Here is a 24241-nt window from a genome sequence, read left to right as displayed (position 1 = left end):
GGCTTTCCCGCCAGGTGAGACTAATTCTCCGATTATATAACTATATGATATACATATAGCTTTCTCGTCTCGTGTTATCGCTTTCTCCTCTCGTTATATCGCTTTATCGGGACCGTAATTGAACTAGTTAGAATTATCATTTAAATGTGATAGTCTCTGTTCATCCCAATCCTTACACAATGACACATTTTGGGTATCTATTATACATGCTAATGGTTATTATATACTGAAGTGTGCAAGACTGAGTTTTCCGAAGTTGAGAAAAGTGATATTTTCATTGCATTGAACATAACACTTGATATTTCACTGCTGTGAACATAACACATGATGTTTCACTGCTGTGAACATAACACATGATGTTTCACAGCTGTGAACATAACACTTGATATTTCACTGCTGTGAACATAACATATGACGGAACTATCGTCATACAAGAGTGAATTCCCCTCAAATTGTCTTCCTTTCTAGTAAGTGTATGGTAACTCGTTGACGTCTTTTTTACGTTAGTTCCACATTGACAAGGCAAAATAATGACAGATCGTCATTTATGGAGTTAATATCGCTTCATGTCGTTTGCTATTCTCTTGAAAATGTTAGGTTTTGAACTATAAATTTCTCATATAACTCGTCAACCGAGACTGTTCGCTTCGAAAAGCACCATTTTAGTACTTGACCAACGTGTATTCTTTCGCATCCAACAGCGGTTTTCAACTTTTCAAGAATATATTTCTTTAAAGTTGATTTTGTATATAGTCATAATTTTCGTATGTATGACACAGAATTTTCGCGACCCAAAATATGTTTTGTTACTTTTTTAAATATTTTTTAAGATTTTGCAAGGGGTGGTGAACCGTCCCTGTGTGTTAGGTAGGGAGAATTTACTTACATGCCTTACATTTGTAAATTTGTAATTTTCCGGTAGACAACTACATAACGTGACAGGGGAAAAGGAGATATTTTAACTCATGGCTACACCACTCGTGAATATATCTCCTTTCTCCCACGTCACTCGTTGAGAGAAACATGATATTTCACTCGACACATTAAATATCCTATATTTATCATTTAACTAAAGCATTTATCCATGACATAAGCTTATGACATAAAAACATGTATGTCATACCCCAAAGACATAAGTATGCAAATTAGATATGCAAATTAGATAACCGGAAGTGGGAGTAGGTGTTTACACACAACATGGATACCTTTGATGTTGGAGACAATGTTTTAATAGATCAAAGGGGAAGTGCTACAGTGATATCCGTGTTGACAAATGGATATAACAGGTTACAGGTTGATGATATTTTATTTATCATCCAACATCATTCTTCCAACTTTTTCAATTTGAAGACAATAATTTGCAGTGTCTTCAGTGTAAAAAAGTACTGCTAACAGCTTCAGTAGCAGAGCCATTGGTGATGTCATTTGATTGTGACGTCATGGTAACCAGTGACGTCACAACGGTCTCCAGAGCATTGTGATGTTATTTTATTGCAGCGATATCTACACTATAGATATCGCTTGATCTTATCCAAGCAATATCTCCTGTGGGAGCCAGTTTTGGATGATAATATCCTCATCTGTCCTGAAATTTCTTGATTCTGACGATGTCGGTTGAGCACCCCGCCGACCTGATTAACATGGTGTCACTATAAAAATGGGTTTTTATGTGGCGATCCGACAGCCTAAATTGTCAGTGAAACAAATTCCCTGAATTATGATAAAGTATACAATTATAACACCAATCTGAGATTTGTAGTTATCATGATGCTGCAACAAGGGAAACAGTTTTTGTCCTATTCGCCCAATAGGATAAATTTCTCATTTGGCAAGACAGCCAAACGCAACTGTTTATTTTCGAAAACACGACACATGTATGAACAGTGTGCAATCACTTCATGGCTTTACTAGAACATTGAATATGTAATAATATTAACGACTTTTGAAATATTGAGTGAGTGAGTGAGTATGGTTTTACGCCGCTTTTAGCAATATTCCAGCAATATCACGGCGGGGGACACCAGAAATGGGCTTCACACATTGTACCCATGTCGGGATTCGAACCCGGGTCTTCGGCGTGACGAGCGAACGCTTTAACCACTAGGCTACCCGACCGCCCCTTTGAAATATTGAGAGTCACACGTAAACAGTTGATTAAATTCGTCTCCAATTATAGCAATTAGCAGTAGAATTACATAATTCACACAGGTGAAACATTTTGGAAAGTTCGACCGACAAAGAGTCAATTGGTAGATCATGATGTTATTACTTATTTTGAATAAATATAAGATTTTGGGATTGGAATAAAATTAAATACCGGATGATTCTCAAAATGGTTTTGGAAAAAACTGATGAAACATTCTTCATTGACAGATTCTTAATTTTGTGACAAGTTTGGTCAGTGTTTACTTTTTCCTTTATCATTTATTCTGGTTCGCATAGATAATGTCGAAACAGTCATCATGTTAAGATAGACACAATTTTATGGATAACAACTTCTTTAATACTGTAAAAAGCGACGTTTCGGTATAGATCCTTATACCGTTGTCAAGCAAGACAACGGTATAAGGATCTATACCGAAACGTCGCTTTTTGGTCCTCATATTTTGCACAGAACAAATACATACCCACTATTTGTTCAATTTTTACAACTTTTGAACTTGGATTTGATATTTTGTACTCATAATCTATATCCTCGGGGCTCGCTTTTCGGTAAACCTACACTTACCCCTGGATCCATTCGCGGGGTTTTCGCTATCTTAGATAACCTGCCCTTGATTTTCATTAACATTTTACCGACCATTCAAACGTCGACTTAAGCAATGGGTAAGGGAGGTAATTCGTATTGCCTCGAAACCAAAGCCACAGCCAAATATGATGGACATCCTTTCGATAAAAATGCGCTTCAGTCAGTTTTTACATGTTGAATTCGCAAACTCCTTCGTAATCAATGGGACTGTCCGCCATGTAGTTGATATCGCCAACCAAGGGTTGTCCCCAAGGCTGGTTTGTAACTCGCATTCTGGTTGGTACGTTAGACGTAGTAGCCTAGCCAGTCATATTGGAAGGCTGGTTTGTAACTCGCATTCTGGTTGGTACGTTAGACGTAGTAGCGTAGCCAGTCATATTGGAAGGCTGGTTTGTAACTCGCATTCTGGTTGGTACGTTAGAGGTAGTAGCGTAGCCAGTCATATTGGAAGGCTGGTTTGTAACTCGCATTCTGGTTGGTACGTTAGACATAGTAGCCTAGCCAGTCATATTGGAAGGCTGGTTTGTAACTCGCATTCTGGTTGGTACGTTAGACGTAGTAGCGTAGCCAGTCATATTGGAAGGCTGGTTTGTAACTCGCATTCTGGTTGGTACGTTAGACGTAGTAGCGTAGCCAGTCATATTGGAAGTCTGGTTTGTAACTCGCATTCTGGTTGGTACGTTAGACATAGTAGCCTAGCCAGTCATATTGGAAGGCTGGTTTGTAACTCGCATTCTGGTTGGTACGTTAGACATAGTAGCGTAGCCAGTCATATTGGAAGGCTGGTTTGTAACTCGCATTCTGGGTGGTACGTTAGACGTAGTAGCGTAGCCAGTCATATTGGAAGGCTGGTTTGTAACTCGCATTCTGGGTGGTACGTTAGACGTAGTAGCGTAGCCAGTCATATTGGAAGGCTGGTTTGTAACTCGCATTCTGATTGATGCGTTAGTGGCGTAGCCAGTCATATTGAAAGGCTGGTTTGTAACTCGCATTCTGATGGGTACATTAGACGTAGTAGCGTAGCCAGTCATATTGAAAGGCTGGTTTGTAACTCGCATTCTGGGTGGTACGTTAGACGTAGTAGCGTAGCCAGTCATATTGGAAGGCTGGTTTGTAACTCGCATTCTGATGGGTACGTTCGACGTAGTAGCGTAGCCATATATTGACTGACTGAAAAAAGGGCGGGTAATTTGAGATTGCGAGAACCGCAGGACTGGAACAAGGGGTTAGTGTAGATTTACCGACACGCGAGCCCTGGAGATGAAGAGGAGGTTTTCCTGACATATACAGCTAATATAACTTTATGATACTGTAGAGGATACAAGTGCTAAGTCACAACATTAATATATAGGTGGAATAACTGGAAGACAAATGCGGAATAGTAATGGAAGCTGTGACAGGATTGGCTGACCTTCATTTCATCTGGTGAACTCCAGAACATGTTCCTTCTCGAGATACAGAAATCAGATCCGCTTCTCTAGATCTACCGAGAATTTAGATGTAGCATCACTAACCGACTTATGACACACCACAGCTCAACCCGTTATTGACCGAGAGGTATCGGATTGGAGCAAAAGATCTTATTAAATTTGATTGAACCATAAACATAAAACTTAAGAACTCATATGAAACACTTTATCCTAATTTCTAACCACCTGGCTTTGTTTTCTTCAAAAAGAAGAGTGTTTTAAAACAAAGTTTACAACACTTTCCATACAAAAATGGTCCAAAACTGATAATCTGAAAGGAATTTGCGAATAAGCTTTATAGTCAGTATCTGCTTAACAATCTCTGTCTTATGTGTGCAGGGAAGTTGTCTATGCCAGTTTCTGCATCATAATTAGTAGCAGAAATGCTGATGTTGGGTTTTGGCATTAATAAATAACTATCGATAAAATAACAAGAACCTTGTTTTCTTTCAAAGATTCCGAATGTTTGTTAGTTTGTTGCTCAACGCGACACGCTGGGGCCTGTAAATCGTCGAGTTATATAATATTCAGGTTTTGAACACAAATGTTTAAATGGTGGGTTTGGGCTTCGGAAGTTCCGTCCATCCAATTTGAAAGTAAGCTTACATACCACATACTCGGTTACCATAGATACTTAACGTGGGCATAATGATGCAATGTTTTATGCCAAGTCGTATATATATGTACGTTTTACTTCTCCTTCTATTGTCACTGTTACATCATAGGCATTATGACGCCACAAATACTACGTTTGTGCGTCGCCTAGGACTACAATATAAGTTAAAGTTTTAATTACACCTGAAGAGCCGTTGAACGGCGAAAGATCTTGTGTGGAGTTTTGACAAGCACGAATAATTGGACTCCATCTCTGTCAAAGGTCACTTTGTCCAAACTAAAATGCAAATCTGAAAAAAGTCATCCGTGAAAACTCTTTCTGTGATACGCTTGACGTCCTCGTAGATAAAATCAATGTGAAAATTGTAGACATCCTCAAGGGTAAGATTTCTGCTCCACTCTTCCCTGATTTATTTCTTTATGCATACGAATCGGACTTTCTGTCGGGTTGGCAAAATCAAAACACGGGAATGTAAACTTCAGGTATATTGATGACCTAATATGGTTCAATAATGGTCAAAAAGGCAATTCCCTTCCAATAATTTACTCACTTGAGCTAGAAATAGAAGCGAACTGTGAAACCGCCTCATCCTCATCGCCGTCGTCATTGAGCGGGGTTTCACAACAAACAAACAGGATCTCGTATGCCTATGCATAACAAGATTCTAACTAACAAATAGTATTTCTATAATAATAATATGAGGCTGGACTTCAACTTTCCAAGAGCCAGTTTTCCTTTATGTCGAGCAACATTCCAACAGCTGAAGCCTTAAAGTTTGGTCTCTAAATTTCACAACTTTTGACGTACAATCATGCCTGCGTGTTCTACAACGATTTCCAAGAGAGTCAGTCATACAAGTTTTACTTAAAATTTGTTTCATCAGGGTGACATCATTCAAGACAATGTTGAAGCTTTACAAAGTGTTACCGTAGACATATGGAGGACATTTCCAAATCTGACGCATGATTGACGAACATGATGCAATTCTTTATTTTTTTCCCCGTGTGTTGCACTTGACGTGTCTTTGCATGTGTTTATGGCTGGTGCCACTGGTGGCGCCTGACATGGATGCCTTTGATGCATAGACATCGCCGGGCTGCACTCGCACATACGCCTCTGTTGCCATGTAAGGTACGGGCTCATTGTTGCTGTCTGGAACCTGGGTCGGATATGATTGCATCTGGGTCGGAGTGTAGCAATGATATGGGATTTGATTCTGGCTGTTTACAGAGAACATTTCTTTCGAATATTAAATATGTCTCGAAAACAAATTATATATATATGAAGGTATGAAAGTAAAAAAAATCTTTTATATGAAATGCTATCAATCAATAACAATGATCAACCACGCGTTCAGGTGACCGAAATAGAACAGTTATACTGAACTCTAATAATGTTATATCAATTTGTTGTGATTTTTTCATTATCATCCAATGATGTCTTTCGGTTAATAGAAAGTGCTTTATTTATTTCATTAATTGAAATGTCCTCTTTGTTCATACGTTCATCTGGCTACCATTTGGCTATTGTATATGGTTAGAATGCCATGCATAGATGCTCTGATTAATATTGTAATTAAACAAATTAATGCAGTAGTGACTTCTACAAATATATCCACATATACTTGAAAGAAGCTCTTATTTCGCGTGTGCTCTGCAAAATGCAACAAGGGTCACCCATAAAGAAAATCTTTACATCTGGAAGATGGAAGCTTATATTTACCTTCGGGGTGATGGCAGTATCAAACTTATTTGCCTGGTGTTGCCTTTCCCTTTTACCACCGTTTTTCCCATTGGAGGTAAGACTGATTTTTTAATTCTACTGTGAAACGTCCATTAGAGAACTAGGCAAAACGCCTATTTTAAGACTCTTGTGTACAGATATTCTTAGAATTGTTGTAACAATATGTGTGTACAATAAACGTTCATGCTACAAAAAGTAAAGGAACCTCGGTCATCGGGGCATCGGCGCCTCACTTTAAATTTGTTGGTATTCCAGGCCTACAAAACAAAGCAACAAAACCCTTTCCGTATCCAGTAGAAAGCTCTGCATAAAGCAGTGTCGATTTACAATTCGGACTATATCATGAGCATGTGTTTATGAATCACTATCAAAATAGTAATGTGGTCACAAACACACGCAAAAACTAGCACTATTGAACAACCAAACTATGGAATATGTCCACACTTGCAGTAGAAATAGCCACACACATTAAATAGGTCTTCAGCAACCCATGCTTGTCGTAAAAGGCGACTAACGGGATCGGGTGGTCAGGCTCGCTGACTTGGTTGATACATGTCATCGACCCCAATTGCGTGGATCGATGCTCATGATGTCTATCTCTGGATTGTCTGGTCCAGACTCGATTATTTTACAGACCGCCGTCATATAGCTGGAATATTGCTGAGTGCGGCTTTAAACAACAAACCAACCAACCAACCAACCAACATTACAAATTAGACACAATTTCAATAATGTTTGCATCGTTATGATAAAAACCCGCCACATTTTCAATGGAGACCGTAATAACCCGAGTGCGCCCGCATTCAATTTGTTGCGGTCTGCAAGATTTACTGTGTTTGGTTCCATTGATGTGACCCGTCAACAAATTTGCTTTTCACAGTTAAAATACTTCAACGATTTACTCTGTGTTTGAAGTGACTCGGTCCAACGCGTGTGGCAAATCCTACTCGTGGGATTGTATGCATGAAATAGACGGGATGCACGTTTTGTTTGTTGTTTAACGCCGCACCCTTCAATATTCCAGCTATATGACGGCGGTCTGTAAATAATCGAGTCTGAACCAGACAATCCAGTGATTGACATCATGCGCATCGATCCACACAATTGGAATACGATGATTTGCATTAACCATGTCAGCGAGCCTGACCAAGAGATCCGGTTAGTCGCCTCTTTCGACAAGCATAATCGCCTTTTACGACAAGAATAGGTTGCTGAAGACCTACCCCGGATCTTCCCGGGCCCGAGGAATCAAGTGTCATTTCAGCGTCTTCATGTGTATTCATGACAAAGTGTTTGTACATGTGATCATCATGTATAATTCTGAAAATATCAATCATATTTTACTGTGATTTGTATGGTGCACATGGATGTTATTTCGACGACTATACTCCAGAGTAGTTGTTTAGTCTGGAACGATATATGCTCGAAATGAAGTATAGCTGTCCAAAGTCACATACTTTATCATATAATTATGTGTTTGTTTCCCTGTCTGGTGCTCGGCATTAAGGGGCTAAAACAAGGACTACTCAGCTAGAAGTCAGTATACTGTGTCTGATAAATTGCGGCATGGTATCTCAGTGGGCTGGCACTATAATATCGGCATGGACACCAAGGATGTGAAATTATTACATGTGGCAGATTCCGACGGGCTAGGATCAGGCAGTGGGCGTCTTAATAATGTGGTTGGACTGGAAGCATTTTTAGAACGCAAAAAGTGCATTGTACGGATCAAGAACAAAGATCGATCCTGTTTGGCAAGGGCCATTGTTATGGCACAACATTATGCACAGAAGACCGACCCCACGACCCAAGAATGGTCATGCAAGAGAGTGAGACTGATGAGAACAACGGGGCAAGCCGACGTTCAAGGAAAACTGGCACAGGCAATTTTTCGGCGCCTTGGCATCCCTGAAGGCCGCTGTCAGGGCCTTGACACCCTAGAACGTGTGGGATGTGCCTTGGCCCAAAGGAACTATCAGCTGAAAGTCTAAAGTCAAGAAATGTTCAACAGACTGTTGTACAAGAGTGATGAGGCGCCATCCGGCGCCACCGTGTTGCATTTATACCATCATCATGACCACTTTGATGTGATCACTGCCATGCGATCCTTTTGAGGATCTAACCATTTCTGTGAGCGCCAACCCTGCACCAAGCAATACTGCTGCCATGCATGCCACCACCCCACACCTTGTTGACCCAAGGAACATCATGGGATGACTTACTTGTCATCAAAAATGGTTCCGAAATCAGCGCTGTAACACCCGTCATGTCCAGTCACCCCCAGGGGGAGGACCCAGTGAAGCCTGTGATGATGATGATGATGATGATGATGATGATGATGATGCACCTGCATCTGGTTAAAACCCCAGACGTGATCCTGAGAGGGTAACAGATTTTACAGATGACAGTGTGTTTCAAAGTCAGTTTGAATTTCCTGACCATGCCGCTGAAAGCATTTCCAGAGACCTTTGCACTGACTGAACTGAAGAAAGGGTATTTTCCTCACATTTTCAATGCCCAGGCCAACCAGAACTACAGACGTCCCTATCCGCCAGCAGCCATGTCCGATCCTGAAGGCATGTCTCCCAAGAAAGTTCAAGAAGGAGCCTTGTTTGACTTGCAAGAAGAACTCTAAACCTACTGTCAGAGTGATGTCGATATTTTGAGGCATGGATGTGCTTCCTTCAGACAGTTCTTCATGGAGCAGTGGGATGTGGATCCCTTTGCAGAGGCAGTGACACTCCCTTCGGCATGCGCGAAAACCTACAATAAACTCTTTCTGAAACCCCAAACCATTGTCATCCTCCAACCTCAAGGCTACCGACCCGAGAGAGGCTATTCCCTGGCCTATTTGCACTGGTTATGCTATCTCATGAAGACCACTCCGGATCTGCACATACAGCATGCCAGAAATGGGGGTGAAGTGACTTTCACGTGTGCATAGGGTAGATATCATTACAGTGTGGATGGATACGATCCTGCGACAGGCACCATCTTTGAATTCTTGGGCTGTTTCTGGCATGGGTGCCCCACCCGTTACAAGACCGAATGTGGAGCACCTCATCCCGTCCTAGGCATGTCTATGAGTGCACACTATGGCCACACCTAGTATCGCCTGTCCCTCTTGAACCAACACCCTGATGTGAAACGTATCGTCACCTTGTTGGAATGCGACTTTAAAGCCCAGCAACGGACAGATCCACCTTTCAGTGCTTCCTTGCATGGAGCACACTGTGACGACTTACGTGACCCTAGTGAGGCCTTCTATGGTGGACGAACCAATGCCACCCAATATTACTACAAGGCCCAAGAAGGTGAAACCATCCGGTATGTCGATGTCTGTTTGCTTTATCCCTAAATTTGCAAGTACGGTACCTTTCCGACAGTACACCCTACCCTCCGCGACCATCCTCCTGTGGAGACCTTGTTTGATCTGCACGGCCTTATCCAATGCAGTGTCCTACTCACGGACGAAGAGAGGGCCTGGGTGGGCACGTACACAACCCTAGAAGTCCAAGAAGCCGTGAAGCAGTGTGGCTACAAAGTGATTCAGAAGTATGAAGCTTGGCATTTCGACACCTTTGACCCGTATGACCCTGAGACCCAGGAAGGGGGACTCTTTTCCCGTTATGTTGACCATTTTTCCAAGTTGAAGACCAAAGCCAGCAGATACCCCGAGGGTTGTACCGATCCCGATGCTTACATCGAAGACATCGTCCTGAACAAGGCCAACATCAAGAAGAACCCAGGACTTCGCACTCTTGGCAAGGACTGTCTTATTTCGCAATGGGGCAAGTTTGGTCAGTGCTTAGGCTATGGTCAGACAACATATATCAGTGATCCTGCCAAGTATTTTGCTCTGTTGAGAGATGAAAGAAATACAATCAACGATGTCATTGTCATCAACGAACATATAGTATTGGTGAACTCTACCCCCAAGAAAGAATTCCACACGCCACATCCTAATTCCAATGTCGCCGTGGCTGCTTGGGTCACCACAAAAGCGCGTCTCAAGTTGTACAGCATCCTCAAGCAGCTGGATAGCAGGGTCTTGTACTTCGACACGGACAGTGTCATTTAAGTCCATCGCACAGAGGAATGGAATCCACCCTTGGGGGATACGTTGGGTGATTTAACAGATGAGCTAGGCGGAAACACCATCAAGACGTTTGTGTCAGGGGGTCCCAAAAACTATGCCTATGAGTTCATGCACCCAAGACCCGATGGAACGCGCAGCATGTCCTGCAATGTGCGCGGTTTCACCTTAAATTACAGAGCCCGTCCACACCTCAACTTTGACACCATGAAAGACCTGATTGTTGGACAACGGTCTGGAGATGATATCATCAGGGTGCGACACCCGCATCGGAACATATGTGAAGGACTTCACCAAGGGAACTATCTTCTGACCCAAGCCACCACAAAGACTACCGCATCGTCTACACCAAGGGACGCATCCTCTACAGTACAAACACAGGTCTGCCTGTAGACACGGTCCCCTTTGGGTACAGAGACTAGACATTTTTTTTATGATGTTCCTAACGTTGTGTTGGCTGTTGGCGTTTTATCTTGAAGACAGACGCGTTCGGAAAGAGTACCATGCACTGTTCACTTCCATCTGTGAAGCCATGGATGAAAAATAACGGTCCGAAAGTGGATCGAAATCTGACCAATCAGAAGCTAGGGTTTTCGACCAATCAGAGGCCGCACACGCCCTGTGCGGGTCTCTGATTGGTCGAAAAGTAGGTTGTGCTTTCTCACCCATGGAACAGGCCTGTGAAAGTGAATCGGCAACAGCATGTCCAAACTTATGAATGCCAAGACATGGGTGGTAAAGGGAGTGGTGAAGGGGGGGTGAAGGGAGCGGTGAAATGACCGCTGAACTGTGGGGTGAAGTGTACGAGGTGATGTGTGCGAAGATAAGGGTCGACGACGTGTACGCCAAGTTACGTGCGAAGGCCGACGAAGTGATATGCGACATGATACGTTCGAAGATAAGGAAACAGACTGAACCCAAGACAGTAGAACCAAAAAAGAAGATAAAGAAGACCCAGAAGAAAACAAACAAGCAACAGCAGCAGCAGCAGCAGCAACAACAACAGCAGCAGCAGACTACAAAACAAAAGTGACAGAATTTTTTAAACCTACTACACCTACAAAAAGGCGGCCACAGAAGTTGTCTCTGAAGATCCCTCATCAAGAACAATTGTAAGTACCATGCTATTCTTTGGGATGTGTATGCCGTTATTATCATGAGTATCAAGAATGTATGACTATGATCATGGGTATACTTAAGGGCTCTTTTCTTGTTGGATTGACAGGACACCCATCCTTCCCCCGATGTCAGTTCAACGCAGACCGTGTTGGAACAGTGGTGGGAACAAACCCCTCGGAAACCCACCTATTCGCCTAATCTGCCTGTGATGATGATCACTGACGATGATAATGAAGCACACAAGTTGGCAGCACTCCCTTCCATGGAGCTGGACAGTGGTGGGAACAAATCCCTCGGAAACCAACCCATTCGCCTAATCCGCCTGTGATGATGATCAGTGACGATGATAATGAAGCACACAAGTTGGCAGCACTCCCTTCCATGGAGCTGTACACACCCACCCTGTTTGATGCTTCTTGGTCACCATCATCACCGGAGGATGTCTTCTCCACAGGTATGCCAGTGGTTTGCGACGATGACAATGAGGACGATCCTTATGGAGAAGCTCAACTCACTTCCAAACAGTGTGAATGCCGACACAACAACATGTTGAAATACATAAGCTGCAACAGTGGTCAAGTGATGTGTCATGTCTGTTTTAGGGAGGCCATAGTCTACCTGTTTTACTGAGGGGTCCCAAACATTGTTGTGACCTGTTTCGGACAGTATGATGAAGGACCACATCTTATGGTGACCCCATCTTCACTCGAAGAGCTTGAAGAGTGAAGATGGAAGATGAAAGGTTTTCGCGTTCTTTGAGGGACATTTGAAACACTCCCTCCTCAGTTGTCTTTCGTATTTCCTATGTATCTGGATTGATGTTGTTGTTCATCCTTAAACAGTGATTGATTGAACTGACTCTTTGTCTCTTGATTTATCTCACCCTACGCCACCCTTTTATGATGTTCATTGCTTAAACACAGGATCAGGAAAAGGTTCCTTTGTGAAATCATGTATGGAGCAGATGCATCGCCCCGAGGTGTTGGATACGCCACCCCATTGCATCGTGTGGGTGTACAGTGAATGGCAACCGCTTCATCATGAGTTGGAAGAGATGGCAGACCGCTTTGGGGTCATTCTTGAGTTTGTGCAGAGCATGAAAGAAGTGGATCGTGCCTTGCCAGAAAAAGGGGAGGCCCCGCATTGGCTCCTCATCGATGATTTGCTGATGATTTGCTGATGATTTGAAACCCAGCAAATTTGCAAGACCATCGAGTACGTGCCCACCTGTTTTTGAGATCAGAGATGTCCATCGTGTATGTGTCGATCCTATGAGATGAGGAGAGACTTCATAAAAGCATGCGAACTCACTGACCTTCATTCAGTGGAGCCACAGCCATCATGGGGCAAAGACGTTCTGTGAATGCCATGCCACCATCCCAAGATGTCCCCGATACCGAGTGGGTGTCTGAAAAGGTTAGAGAACAAGCGAGAAAAACACACTCTTTATGGATGACGCGTGTCACCTCGATGACATTCTGGAGGCACGACCTTCTCCATCTTACACCTTGAGTCATCCTGGCTATGATTCATTTCAACAACATCTGAGGTCTTCTAAACGTGGCCTTAACAGATGGTCCAGACCCCTTATGACATGGCCATGGCGGGCTATTTCTATCATGGTCGAGGTGATCATGTTATCTGTTATTGCTGCGGTGTGACACTCTGCCAATTTGGAAACCACAGACAAACCCTGGAAAGAACATCTGAAGCACGCCCAAGTCCCCTGTGAATAAAAACAGGCGCCTGTTGTCCGAAGAAGCATGGAAGAGAAGAGCCGAGAGTCTTGTTCACTCCTAGTGACAAAGTTTCCTGTTCACAAAAATCACAGGGACGCCCCTCATCCTGTGGCTTTTGTTTTGTTGGTTCCTCCTCCTCCCTCCCTCCCTCCTCCAACACAACCACCGCCGCCACTTTGTTTTCGCTTTTTTTAATGAAAGTGGAGGATTTTACGTGCGCTTCTGTTCCTTTCATTTTACGAGCGCTTCTTATTTCTTATGCGCACGCATGACCCAGCATGCCCCTCTTTGCCAATCCAAGATGGCGGCACTTCCGGTAGGGGAGATAATTCCTGCTGGCTTTGTTACCAGAGTCGGCTCTCTACTACTTACGTCATAAATCACAACAAAGAACGATGATTGCTTTATTTCACGATAAAACATTGTTCTATCATCACGTCATTCTAGAGATTCGAAAACGTCGTAAATTGAACGACGTTAATTTTTAGAGGGTAGAGAGTTGTTCCTCGTATGTGTAGCAGATAAACGCAATGGCCGAACGATCGCATCCAAAAGTGGGTGAGATATGGCAATCTGTATTGGGAGCAATGTGCAGAATAAATACGGGTAAATATTTTTAAAGCTTGTAAATAGTATTAACGTCCTCGTGGACGCTGTCAATAACAGTGATATCTCATATGAGAAATATACAACACCCCATCATCGTTTATTTTCTTAAATATTATCACAGATTGTAAATCTTTTTTCTTGTCATTTTATTCAGTCCATACAAGAGCATGTTCATAGACGTACTCTACAACAAATACAAGGAGTCTGTTTTTCTATCTTCAACACAAAAGTTTAAAACAATGGAAAATTACTTGTATGCGTCAGTTACATCCATGATCTTCAAGTAATGGTTCGCTGGTCAGTACAAGAGCCTTGATGTCTGCATGCCACTCATGCTTGCATTTCTCTGTAACTATAAGCATAACTTTGATCTTCTATGATTGCAGAAACATCTTGAAATGCAATTGATGTTTCAGAAATGATATGTTCATTTTGCTCACGATTTCAGAATGATGAAAGTACTGGCTGTACTATATTTTATATTTATGAACAGGCGCAGAAAAAAGGAGCAAGCTGGACAATCATAGGCCTTATAAGTTCCTGTTCTGAACTGGTCATCTTCCTTGTGTCGCCGCTGTTCGGACGTTTGGTAACATGCCCCAGTCATAATTTATTCGATCCGGGGTAGAATAGGTCTTCAGCAAACCGTGCTTGCCGTAAAAGGCGACTATGCTTCTGGTAAATGGCGACAAACGGGATCGGGTGGTCGGGCTCGCTGACTTGGTTGATGCATGTCATCGATCCCAATTGTGTGGATCAATGTTCATGATGTAAATCACTGGATTGTCTGGTCCAGACTCTATTATTTACAAACCGCCGTCATATAGCTGGAATATTGCTGAGTGCGGCGTTACACAACAAACCAAACCAAAACCATAATTTATTATGTACACAGTGTATGCCTTCCACGCAACTCGCAGAGCGAGCGTTGTAACGCCGATTCCAGCAGTATTAAGTAATATCACGATATATCATCTTGATGTTGGAAGATCCAGGTCTTTACAACAACAACAGCAAAGGCATGGTTGCGACAAACCTAGTAACCTTTTCAGGGCGAATATGGGATTCGAACCCACGATTAAAAGGTTTTTGAGACGTAATTCGGCATAAATAATCATAATCAGTTGTTCTATTTTTTTAGTTCTGATACAATGACGTTTTTTAGGCATGATTCCTACAATAGCTTACCACAGGTGAACACTCTTCCCTTCACGGCGCTCGACTGTTTCATGGAATCACTCATTTATTTGAAACAGGTGTTGTTTTTCCTATTGTGTTGTAAATATCGCCAGCGGTCGGAAGCCACGCCATTCACAAGTGTAGGTATTTATCCGATTCCGATTGAAAACTGTTTGACCAAGAATTTTCAAACGTCATGAAAAATGGTGAAATCATATCGGACATTTGTGGTATATATGGTAAAAGCGTGTACCGTGCGACGTCTCGTGCGCTATGGGAATTATGTACATGATCTCCATGTTAGTTTACACGTCCTCTGACTTAAAAGTTGTTCGTTGAGTGCAAATGATTGGCCTTGGGTTTTATCACCGCTCTAAAATCAATTCAGTCATATCACAACACATGTAATTTACATGTTTGACACAGTGTGTGGTTGCTATCCTCCAGTATTCGCAAACATTACCATACAATAACCCTTACTTGAAATAGTTTAAATGTATGTACAGTAGTTTAACTGTCCATCTCACATTTACTTCAGATGTCTGCCTCTTGCCCTCGATACTTCTACATCTCTGGATTGTGCATAGTCGGCATCTGCATCATATTGTTTGGGTAGGAGCACTATGTCTTTTTTAACCGACAACCCCTACACCTTTGGAAACTCATATATTATGATTATACTGTGGCGTTGTTATCATAAGCAGAATATTTCAATAAATAAACCATTAACATTATCATCGTACATCCCTGCTGAAGGCAGAGTCCAGTGCATGATTCCGACTGTATCAAAAGCATGTGTTTAAGAATCACTAGTAGTAAGTAGTAAATAGAAGTAGTAATGAATGAAACGAGTGGTCAAAGATAAGGTGAGCGTATCTTGCGTACCGGTTTTACCCATCACAAACACATGCAAAGACAATTTTTCACCTAAAAGAAAACACGGGATCATATGGTTCAAATCTAAATTTGGAATTGCATCGGACATCATTTTTGTCAAATTTGGAAATGTCCAACAAAGCTTTTGATGCCCTGAATGTTGTGACGCTGATCAAACAACTATTGAACAAGAGTCCTATAACGCTCTTTGAAATCGCCAATTGTGATTATAAATCATTTTGTTCGACAAATAAGCAATTCACACTGCTTAGAAATAATTGTTTTTACCTTAGGAAGTCTCGTATTTTCTGCAATTTAAGTGCAGTGAGACCTGATCAACACATGATGATCTGTCCATCAACAATGCATCCCAATTCACAAGTGCAAAGCAATTTAGCACTGTGTGATAAATAGAATTAATACACAATACAAGCCACAAATGAAACTTTCGTCGACATAGCAATTACCAAAAGGTTAATGTTCTGAACATTTCGCATCAATCTGTTGTTCTAATATAAGGCACAACTTTTTAGGTGGATAAACCATGCGCCAGATGGAATTCCGTTCATTGCCATCTGTTTCGCAGTGAGGGTTCTTGAGGCATTTGGAACAGCGTCTCTTCTCACGGCCAGCTTCGCCATCGCCACCATTAACTTCCCCGACAACGTGGGGACAATCTATGTACGTAAATGTATGAAAGATGATATAGCTAAAGTTTTAGTCTAATGAAGTAAATGTTCTTGATAATGCGTTGACAAGATTTAAGTATAACTCTTGTTAATCTTAGGGTATCTTGGAGACAGTGACGGGGTGTGGATTCATGCTGGGCCCGGCTATAGGAGGAGGACTCTATCAGGTGCCGATGGATTCACCCTAAGGCCGTATCTTTATGCCTTACTGGCTTGAGTTTGACAGAAAACATTTACACATGAAGACATGCAGTTAGGTTGAATACTTGTTTGTCCTGTCTATATGTCCACTTAAGTGGACTCTTACGATAAAGAGTGAATACTGAAGACCAAGTTAATTAGCTTCGGAATTCCCAACGGAGTATTTCTCAGACTAACAGTACATGTTTCAGCTTGGAGGGTACAGTCTCCCCTTTTGTGTACTTGGTGGATGTGCCTTTGCTTGTGGGGCTGTCTCATTGGCTCTCGTGCCATCCCAAAAGTGTGAGTTTTAAGAAATGTATTTCTACAGCTAAGGATGACCAATAATCAAACCATAACTTGTTGACATTACCGGTTTCGGTCTAACTATGTGTTTTATATGTATTGAGATCATTACTTTTTTTTATGAATAACAATTTACCAGAAAACACGTCCCATTTTAATTCTGGAAATCCATTTGTCAAGAAACTCTACGATCTTTGCCCAGTCTCGGTCAAATGTATTTACAAAATTAAACATGTTACTTTTCATGGGAACATACTAAGGAAGAAAAATGAAAAACAAGTTGTTCAAAAACTAAATATTTACATATTGTTCAGCATGTTCAATTTTGTAAATACCTTTGACAGAGACTGGCCGAGGCATGGAGAGTTTCTGGACAAATGGGTTTCCAAAATTTAAATGGGTTGTGTTAAAATATATAATTCCCAGATGAAGTGACAGAAGACAAAGGTAAATGTCTGTCCATCATGACGTTACTCCGAAGTCCCCTGGTATGGTTTGGGGGTTTTGGTATTGAAAGTGCTCTCATCTGTTTCACCGTTTGGAACCCTGTCTTTGCTGATCATCTTACCCAGGTTCGTACATGTAGACGTCCCAACGCTCCAACACCAAGCTGAAACGCCGTGAAATAAATGAAATATTCTTCAAGGCCAACTAACTCAGCTCAACTTAGTTGAGTAGTATTAGAAGTATTTTATTAATCTAACATTCAAGCGATAAGGTTAGAAGACTGATCTACTGATGTTTATATGTATGTGCTTTCTAATGTATTTTGGTGAGGGTAAAATATGCATGACATATTTACATTCGCCGTGTCTTTAAGAATAACACGATGTCTGATTGTAGCTACATATGTGACAAACAAACACCTGGGTATTTTCTTGTCAGCTGGTAGGAATAGGTGGTCCAACGGTCTAAAGTGTCATTACGCTGACCGAATCTACGGGTTGTTGGTTCGATTCCCATATTCGATCCAATTGTGACCATTTGGTATGTCATCACCATACCCATGCCCGTGGATTTCAGCAAACTTGTAAACCGTGTTCCTTTGGGCTTTACTCACACATTAAGTAGACACATCATGATATATTCACAATGAGGTCAAAAGCCATGCTAAACCCAACTCAGTGACTCTGCAACAGCGTTTTGCCTGCTTGAGGTATGCACTTGTACATGCTGTTTCGGACCTGTGAATATCCGGGACAGAATAGGTCTTCAGCAGCCAATGATTGCCATAAAAGGCGACTATGCCTGTCGTAAGAGGCGAGTAAAGGGATCGGGTTGTCAGGCTTGCTGACTTGGTTGATGCATGTCATCGTATCCCAAATGCGTGGATTGATGCTAATGATGTCAATCACAGGATTGTCTGGTGCAGACTAATTACAGACCCGCGTCATAAAGCTGGAATATTGCAGGGTGCGGCGTTAAATAAGAAACAAACATACATGCTCTTTCTGCACGTGTGCACAACTGCGCGCACATTGTCTCCACAATGATGTTTCACTTTTTCAGTTCAAGCTCAGCCATGGTGTCATCGCTCTGATCTTTATTATTTGTCCAGCAATCTATTCGTTCACAACGCCTTTTTGGGGATTGCTGCTTGATAAAAAAGTAAGTTTTATTCAACATGTCCTACATTAAAGTATAAACCATGAATTATATGTAGTTATGTGATCTTACGTAGTCTGGGCGTATTCCTGTTACCAATGTTGCATAAACTATGTGTCTGTCCGATCGATTTTGTTTTCATATTATGTCATTCTGTTTAAAATACGAAAACCTCTATACTCTGTACGTATTTTCTATTAGAGAGTTGCCTCTATTAGCAGGTACCGGTAATTCCTTTGATGTTGGCGGGTCTGACTTGTAGCGGAATTACATTGCTGTTCTTTGGACCTGCACCTTTTATTCCAACTGTTACTCCGTAAGTACAATCACAAACTGGAAACTATTTTAGAAACCACCTAAGGTTATAAACTCAGAGTAACATTCATTTGTAAAGTGTAGCTTAAGTTTTTAAAAAGGTAAAACTCCTTGTCAATGTTCGGAACGATATTTATGTTTATTCCAACATAAGTTATGCTGAATAATGCTCATTTTGTAATATGACCAAATTGTTTCAGATCCTTCTGGCTGACCATCACAACCCAGGCGTGCCTTGCCTTATCCTTGGGGCCAGTTATCGTTAGTTCTATGAAGTGCATCGTTATTGGCGCCAGGTGAGTGTTGTGGATCATTAGATAATGAAAATCCTGTGCACATGTCCTTTGCATATATTATGTAACATATCAGATGTGATTTGTATCAACATTTCATCTAATCAGTTGTACACTTCCCACTCTCTACTTCAGCTTTTCACAGAGATAAATGAGTTGGCATGATCATAAGAAAAGAATGCTAATACAGCCATATAATACGTTCCAACAAAGACTGTCCGAAATGTCACGCTATCATACTATAATGTACTAGAAATTGATGAGTAAAGGTTGAAAGATTTATCGTTCTTGACTATATTCATGCAATATAACAATATCTTACAATATAAGTTGCACGTGACCAGGTATTCATTTGCACACGCATAGGTGTTCAATTGTTGAAGGGTAAACTCACCTGCCAGTGTGTCAAATAGTTTCTAACCTTGACCTTATTGCATTGTACACTTCGGCTGCGCGGCTTTAGCGTACATTTTGGACGTATTCGATTGTTTATCTAACTTCAACATCACGTCGCGAGTGGGCTTCTTACTCAGAGTGGACTTCTTACCCGGATCGTCGTGATGGACCAACGCTTTTATCACTTGTCAACCCCTCCGCCCTAATTAGACACATCATGTCTTCCGATTTATTTCAGGGAGTTGGGCTTTAAAGATGACCGTAAACAAGCCAGTATTGTCTCGGGCATTGTGTGTTCTGCCACCAGTTTAGGGTGAGAGATATTCATATCCATCATCAGCAATGTGTAAGGTTAATGATATGGTTTGATCACAATGGTCTTACCACACTGCGTGTGAGCAGCACTGTAAATCCAAAACACACTACACGAGCGTCATCGGTCAAAAAATGTGAATTACATTTATAATTGGTCAACACATATTGACTCAAATGCACCTTCCCCCAACAGGTTCCCATCTGCCTCAGATACTTGCAACTTAAGAAGTATACTCAGTATCGTGTAAATGATGTACTAGTATTATACTCTTCTATCTATGTCTTATCCGACGTGTTTCAGTACGTTCTGTGGTCCGTTGCTTGGCGGGGTGCTGACTGAATATTTTGGATACGAATACGCAATGGCACTAAGCACTATCTGGATCATGGCGCCCGTGAGGATACATTTTTATATGTTGCTATTTTAAAACGCTTACATGTATGCATTTCCTTGTTGATTGTTTCTCATGAAAGATTATGCAATCTAATTTGTTTTTTCTCAAGTTTCTCAGTACCCAATGATTGTTTTTACAATGTCCATGCTATCAATCACTTGTTTGCCTATCAGAGATTTGATTTGTGAAGACTGTCGGAAAATAGCTGGAGTATTGTGTATAACAATATTCACTCACTATGCAAAATCATATTTCAATTCATCCTTTCCTTGTAATAATATTACTTTGGGGTCTTCTTATAGGTGTGTCCAAAAAGCAGTTTATTGGTTGAAAGTTCATAAGTGTCTGATGAATATATTCTACAATATACACAAAAGAAAAATTGTTTGCGACGTGGATTGAAAAGGACAGAACATACCCAACCAACCAAATGTCACTGGTATTACATGCTTTTACAAGAAATAATGGATATCTGAGAGAAACTTACTTCAAACGTTATTAGAAGCAGGTATTTAATCGTATACAATCGTAAATTTGCAATCTTCAGAAGTTCCGAGCTCGGTAATGACAACACGTTTTATCGTTTTGATGAGACTACACCATGCTACACATAAGTGAAAATATCTCATGGCAAGCCTTAGGAATGCTTGAATCTACAACACCGTAAGAGACCATCCCCGTTACAACCCCAGACGTAACAAACCCTCGCCAAGACATATGAATTCGAACCATGCATCTTCGGCATATGTGCCATACAGCAACTTTCACATCCCGTACCATCTCCGAGTCGTATCTGCAGTCAGACTGAGTCATCTGCAGCACCTCTATGAGGCGCCCAGCCAAACGGCAGGACATCAATGCGACATGCCCAATGCTGCTGACAAAACTTGCTGTGGAGAAGAAGGGCTCTCTTCACCGAAGAGTCACACTTCAACGATCCGATGGCAGGACAGGTGATGTTTGGGAGGAAATGGGAGGAAAGCCTCCAACAACTCCGGATTACTCTTCCTCAAATAAGGAATGCCATTGCCCAGTCTTTTCCTCGGCGCTTAGTGGCGTCTGTGGGGCCGAACGTATCAGACCTGCATCATTGCACAAGGTGGACACACTCGTTACTACCTGTGTGAACTTGCCTCCGAAAAACTTCGTGCTGGAATATTGCTAAAAGCGGTGTAGAACCATACCCACTCACTCTTCGTATGCTTTCTTGTGATCCATCAACGGCAGTAAACTGTTTTGACAGATTCACTTTGCGTTTTATAGCCACATAACATTTGCAGCTAATGCCAGAACATTTATGTCACCGACATCTTCTGACTGGCATTTAGCGATATGTTTACTGACTGACTTAAAAAATGTTTCATGTTTTCTAGATTTGTTCGTTGAAATCAGTAATGTGTTCTTCAGATGATGTTATTGACTAAAGGAACATGCAAAATACAAATTATCAATCAACCGTCAAATGAACCTCGGTTTGCTCATTCACAGCCATGATCCATCATGTCTTCTTCATTGATATCGGGGCGATCGAGTAGCCTAGTGGTTGAAACGTTCGCTCGTCACGCCGATGACCCGGGTTCGATTCCCGATGTGGGTACACTGTGTGAAGTCCATTTCTGGTATCCCCCGCTGTCATTTTGATGGAATATTGCAAAAAGCGGCGTAAAACCATACTCACTCACTCTTCTTTGATAAATGTTGCTTTGTTATTTCAGGTAATTTGCTTTAGTCCATATCTATGTATCAGAGGCTGAAAAGGTCGTTCGACTATAACTGGCAAGGAAGAAGACGTAGACGACGGGAGAGATGCCTAACCCCGCATAGAACTAATTACAATAGGAACCCCTTTATAGCCATTCCGACAAAGTCGTACCACAAAGATTGAAACTAACTCATTCCAGTATCGGGAGATGGGACGTCACATTTGCTGACATATTTGCTTAATTATTACTGTTAGTCAAATCTTATTTAAGCATATACCATTAGTTTGTATATTTATTATGTTTTATTATGAATTGTAATAATTATTTCATTTGTTCGCAATTTACGCATTTACGTTTTTACACTTATCCGTATAGTGTATTAATTTAAATGTCTTACACAGGACTTGTATTCAAACCAATAATGATCACAAGGTAGAGACATGGGTGTCAACTTTTTTATGAGGAACACAAAGATTCGGAGGTAGATGAAGGAGTAAGTATATACTCCGAAACGTTGTGTTCCTCCTTATAAAGAAGTTGACATCCATAGATTCCCTTCCTCGTGTGTATCACTCCTAAATGCCATTCAAAGACTTAATCATGATCCTGAAATAAACTCACCAAGGCCACTCTTCAGATCTATTTTCTTCAAAATGTTCATACCTTGATCTACGAACATATTTTGCTAATTTTCGCACTGTTGTGTTGTATTAATGTAACACTGTGTATGAATAATATGGCAGCAATATTTTGGTGTATCGGTTAACCGTTGCTTTTTCATTTCCCAACATTTCTGTCATGCCTAAACATCTAATAAAACTATGAAGGCCATTCTTTGTTCTCTCCGTCGTGATACTGTAAATCTTGAAATTAACGCGAGCGCGAATTAAATGCGAAAAATGCGAGTGGTCTTTGCTCGCATTTTTAAACATCGCATTTATATCAACAATAAGACATTGTTGGATAGCAAAAATACCAACTCAGACATACGCTGATGTATTCCACACCACTGTTTATTGAGCAGCGCTTGCATATAAAGTATATAAACAATGTCATTCAAACACTAATTACGTCCTGTGAATTGTCACTGCTGGGGTCAAGACAAGAGTTCTACTCACTTATGTCATCACTGATCACACCTGCAAGTCCAGACAGACGCGACATTGCGACTGCGTCAAAGGCCGACATGTCTTCATTATGCTATACATAGACCTGAATCACACTCACTCCCGACATAGTCAGGCGACTATTCAGGTATGTATATATAAACACATATCCGCAGTTAAAACTACCACCATTTGCCGTACAGTTCACTACATGTGGCTGTATGGCTATCAATGTGTACGTCCACGTTGCACGGACACGTGTATTGAAACATATTGACCGAATTAATCCATTTGCTTATTGGTCAAGTTATGATGTGTTTTAGCATACTGTTTGAGTAATACTACACCATGATTTGTAATCAGTAGTATAGATACTGAAGTTCGCATCTATTAGATGATATCCTTACGTTAGGGTGAGTGAGTGATTTTGGTTTAACGCCGCTTTTAACAGTATTCCAGTGATATCACTGCGTGTCCGCTTAATGTGGGAGGAAAGCCCGAAGGGGTGCAGGTCTCAGACGTTTACCACTTCGGGGAAACCCACGACCACGGGTATGGTGCTGACAAACCTAGAAACATAATTCGAACTAATCGAACTAATCATAGGTTTCTGGCGTACCCAAGGGACGCAACTCTGCACAGCAAATCGCGGCGCCTTAGACGACAGGGCCACCCGTGCCCCCAACCCAAAATGGTTCAGGGAAAGCTGGTCTGAGTTTACTATCTCGTTTTAGGTATATAAA

The 24241-nt window shown here is 41.5% G+C and overlaps 1 protein-coding gene across 2 annotated transcripts; it reads left to right on the top strand.

Annotated features, from left to right (window-relative positions):
• Window positions 1-6469: 6469 nt before the first annotated feature.
• LOC124139741 (MFS-type transporter SLC18B1-like) lies at window positions 6470-23387 on the top strand. Of its 2 annotated transcripts, none has more exons than XM_046507050.2 (13): window positions 6470-6632; window positions 14634-14729; window positions 15858-15931; window positions 16729-16876; window positions 16983-17051; window positions 17277-17367; window positions 17803-17942; window positions 18880-18978; window positions 19194-19291; window positions 19491-19586; window positions 20218-20292; window positions 20596-20689; window positions 22405-23387. In XM_046507050.2, the coding sequence occupies exons 1-13, from the start codon at window positions 6495-6497 to the stop codon at window positions 22441-22443; spliced, it is 1257 nt and encodes a 418-aa protein (XP_046363006.1). In that variant the 5' UTR covers window positions 6470-6494; the 3' UTR covers window positions 22444-23387. The 2 variants fall into 2 exon arrangements, with proteins under 2 accessions (XP_046363006.1, XP_046363005.1); XM_046507049.2 differs by having other exon boundaries at window positions 17797-17942.
• Window positions 23388-24241: the final 854 nt, after the last annotated feature.

Source organism: Haliotis rufescens, unplaced genomic scaffold (genome assembly GCF_023055435.1).
Source record: "Haliotis rufescens isolate VD_foot unplaced genomic scaffold, xgHalRufe1.0.p SCAF_1, whole genome shotgun sequence".
Lineage (NCBI taxonomy): Eukaryota > Metazoa > Mollusca > Gastropoda > Lepetellida > Haliotidae > Haliotis > Haliotis rufescens.
Note: the sequence above shows the minus strand (reverse complement) of the source record. Positions and strands in the feature narration are given on the sequence as shown.

Bases quoted from the DNA above. Each gene is read 5' to 3' on its own strand.
- LOC124139741 (XM_046507049.2), top strand. From the start codon at position 6,495: ATGCAACAAGGGTCACCCATAAAGAAAATCTTTACATCTGGAAGATGG. The intron at 6,633-14,633 runs GTAAGACTGATT...ATTTATGAACAG, and splicing joins CACCGTTTTTCCCATTGGAG to GCGCAGAAAAAAGGAGCAAG. The intron at 18,979-19,193 runs GTAAGTTTTATT...TGCCTCTATTAG, and splicing joins GATTGCTGCTTGATAAAAAA to CAGGTACCGGTAATTCCTTT.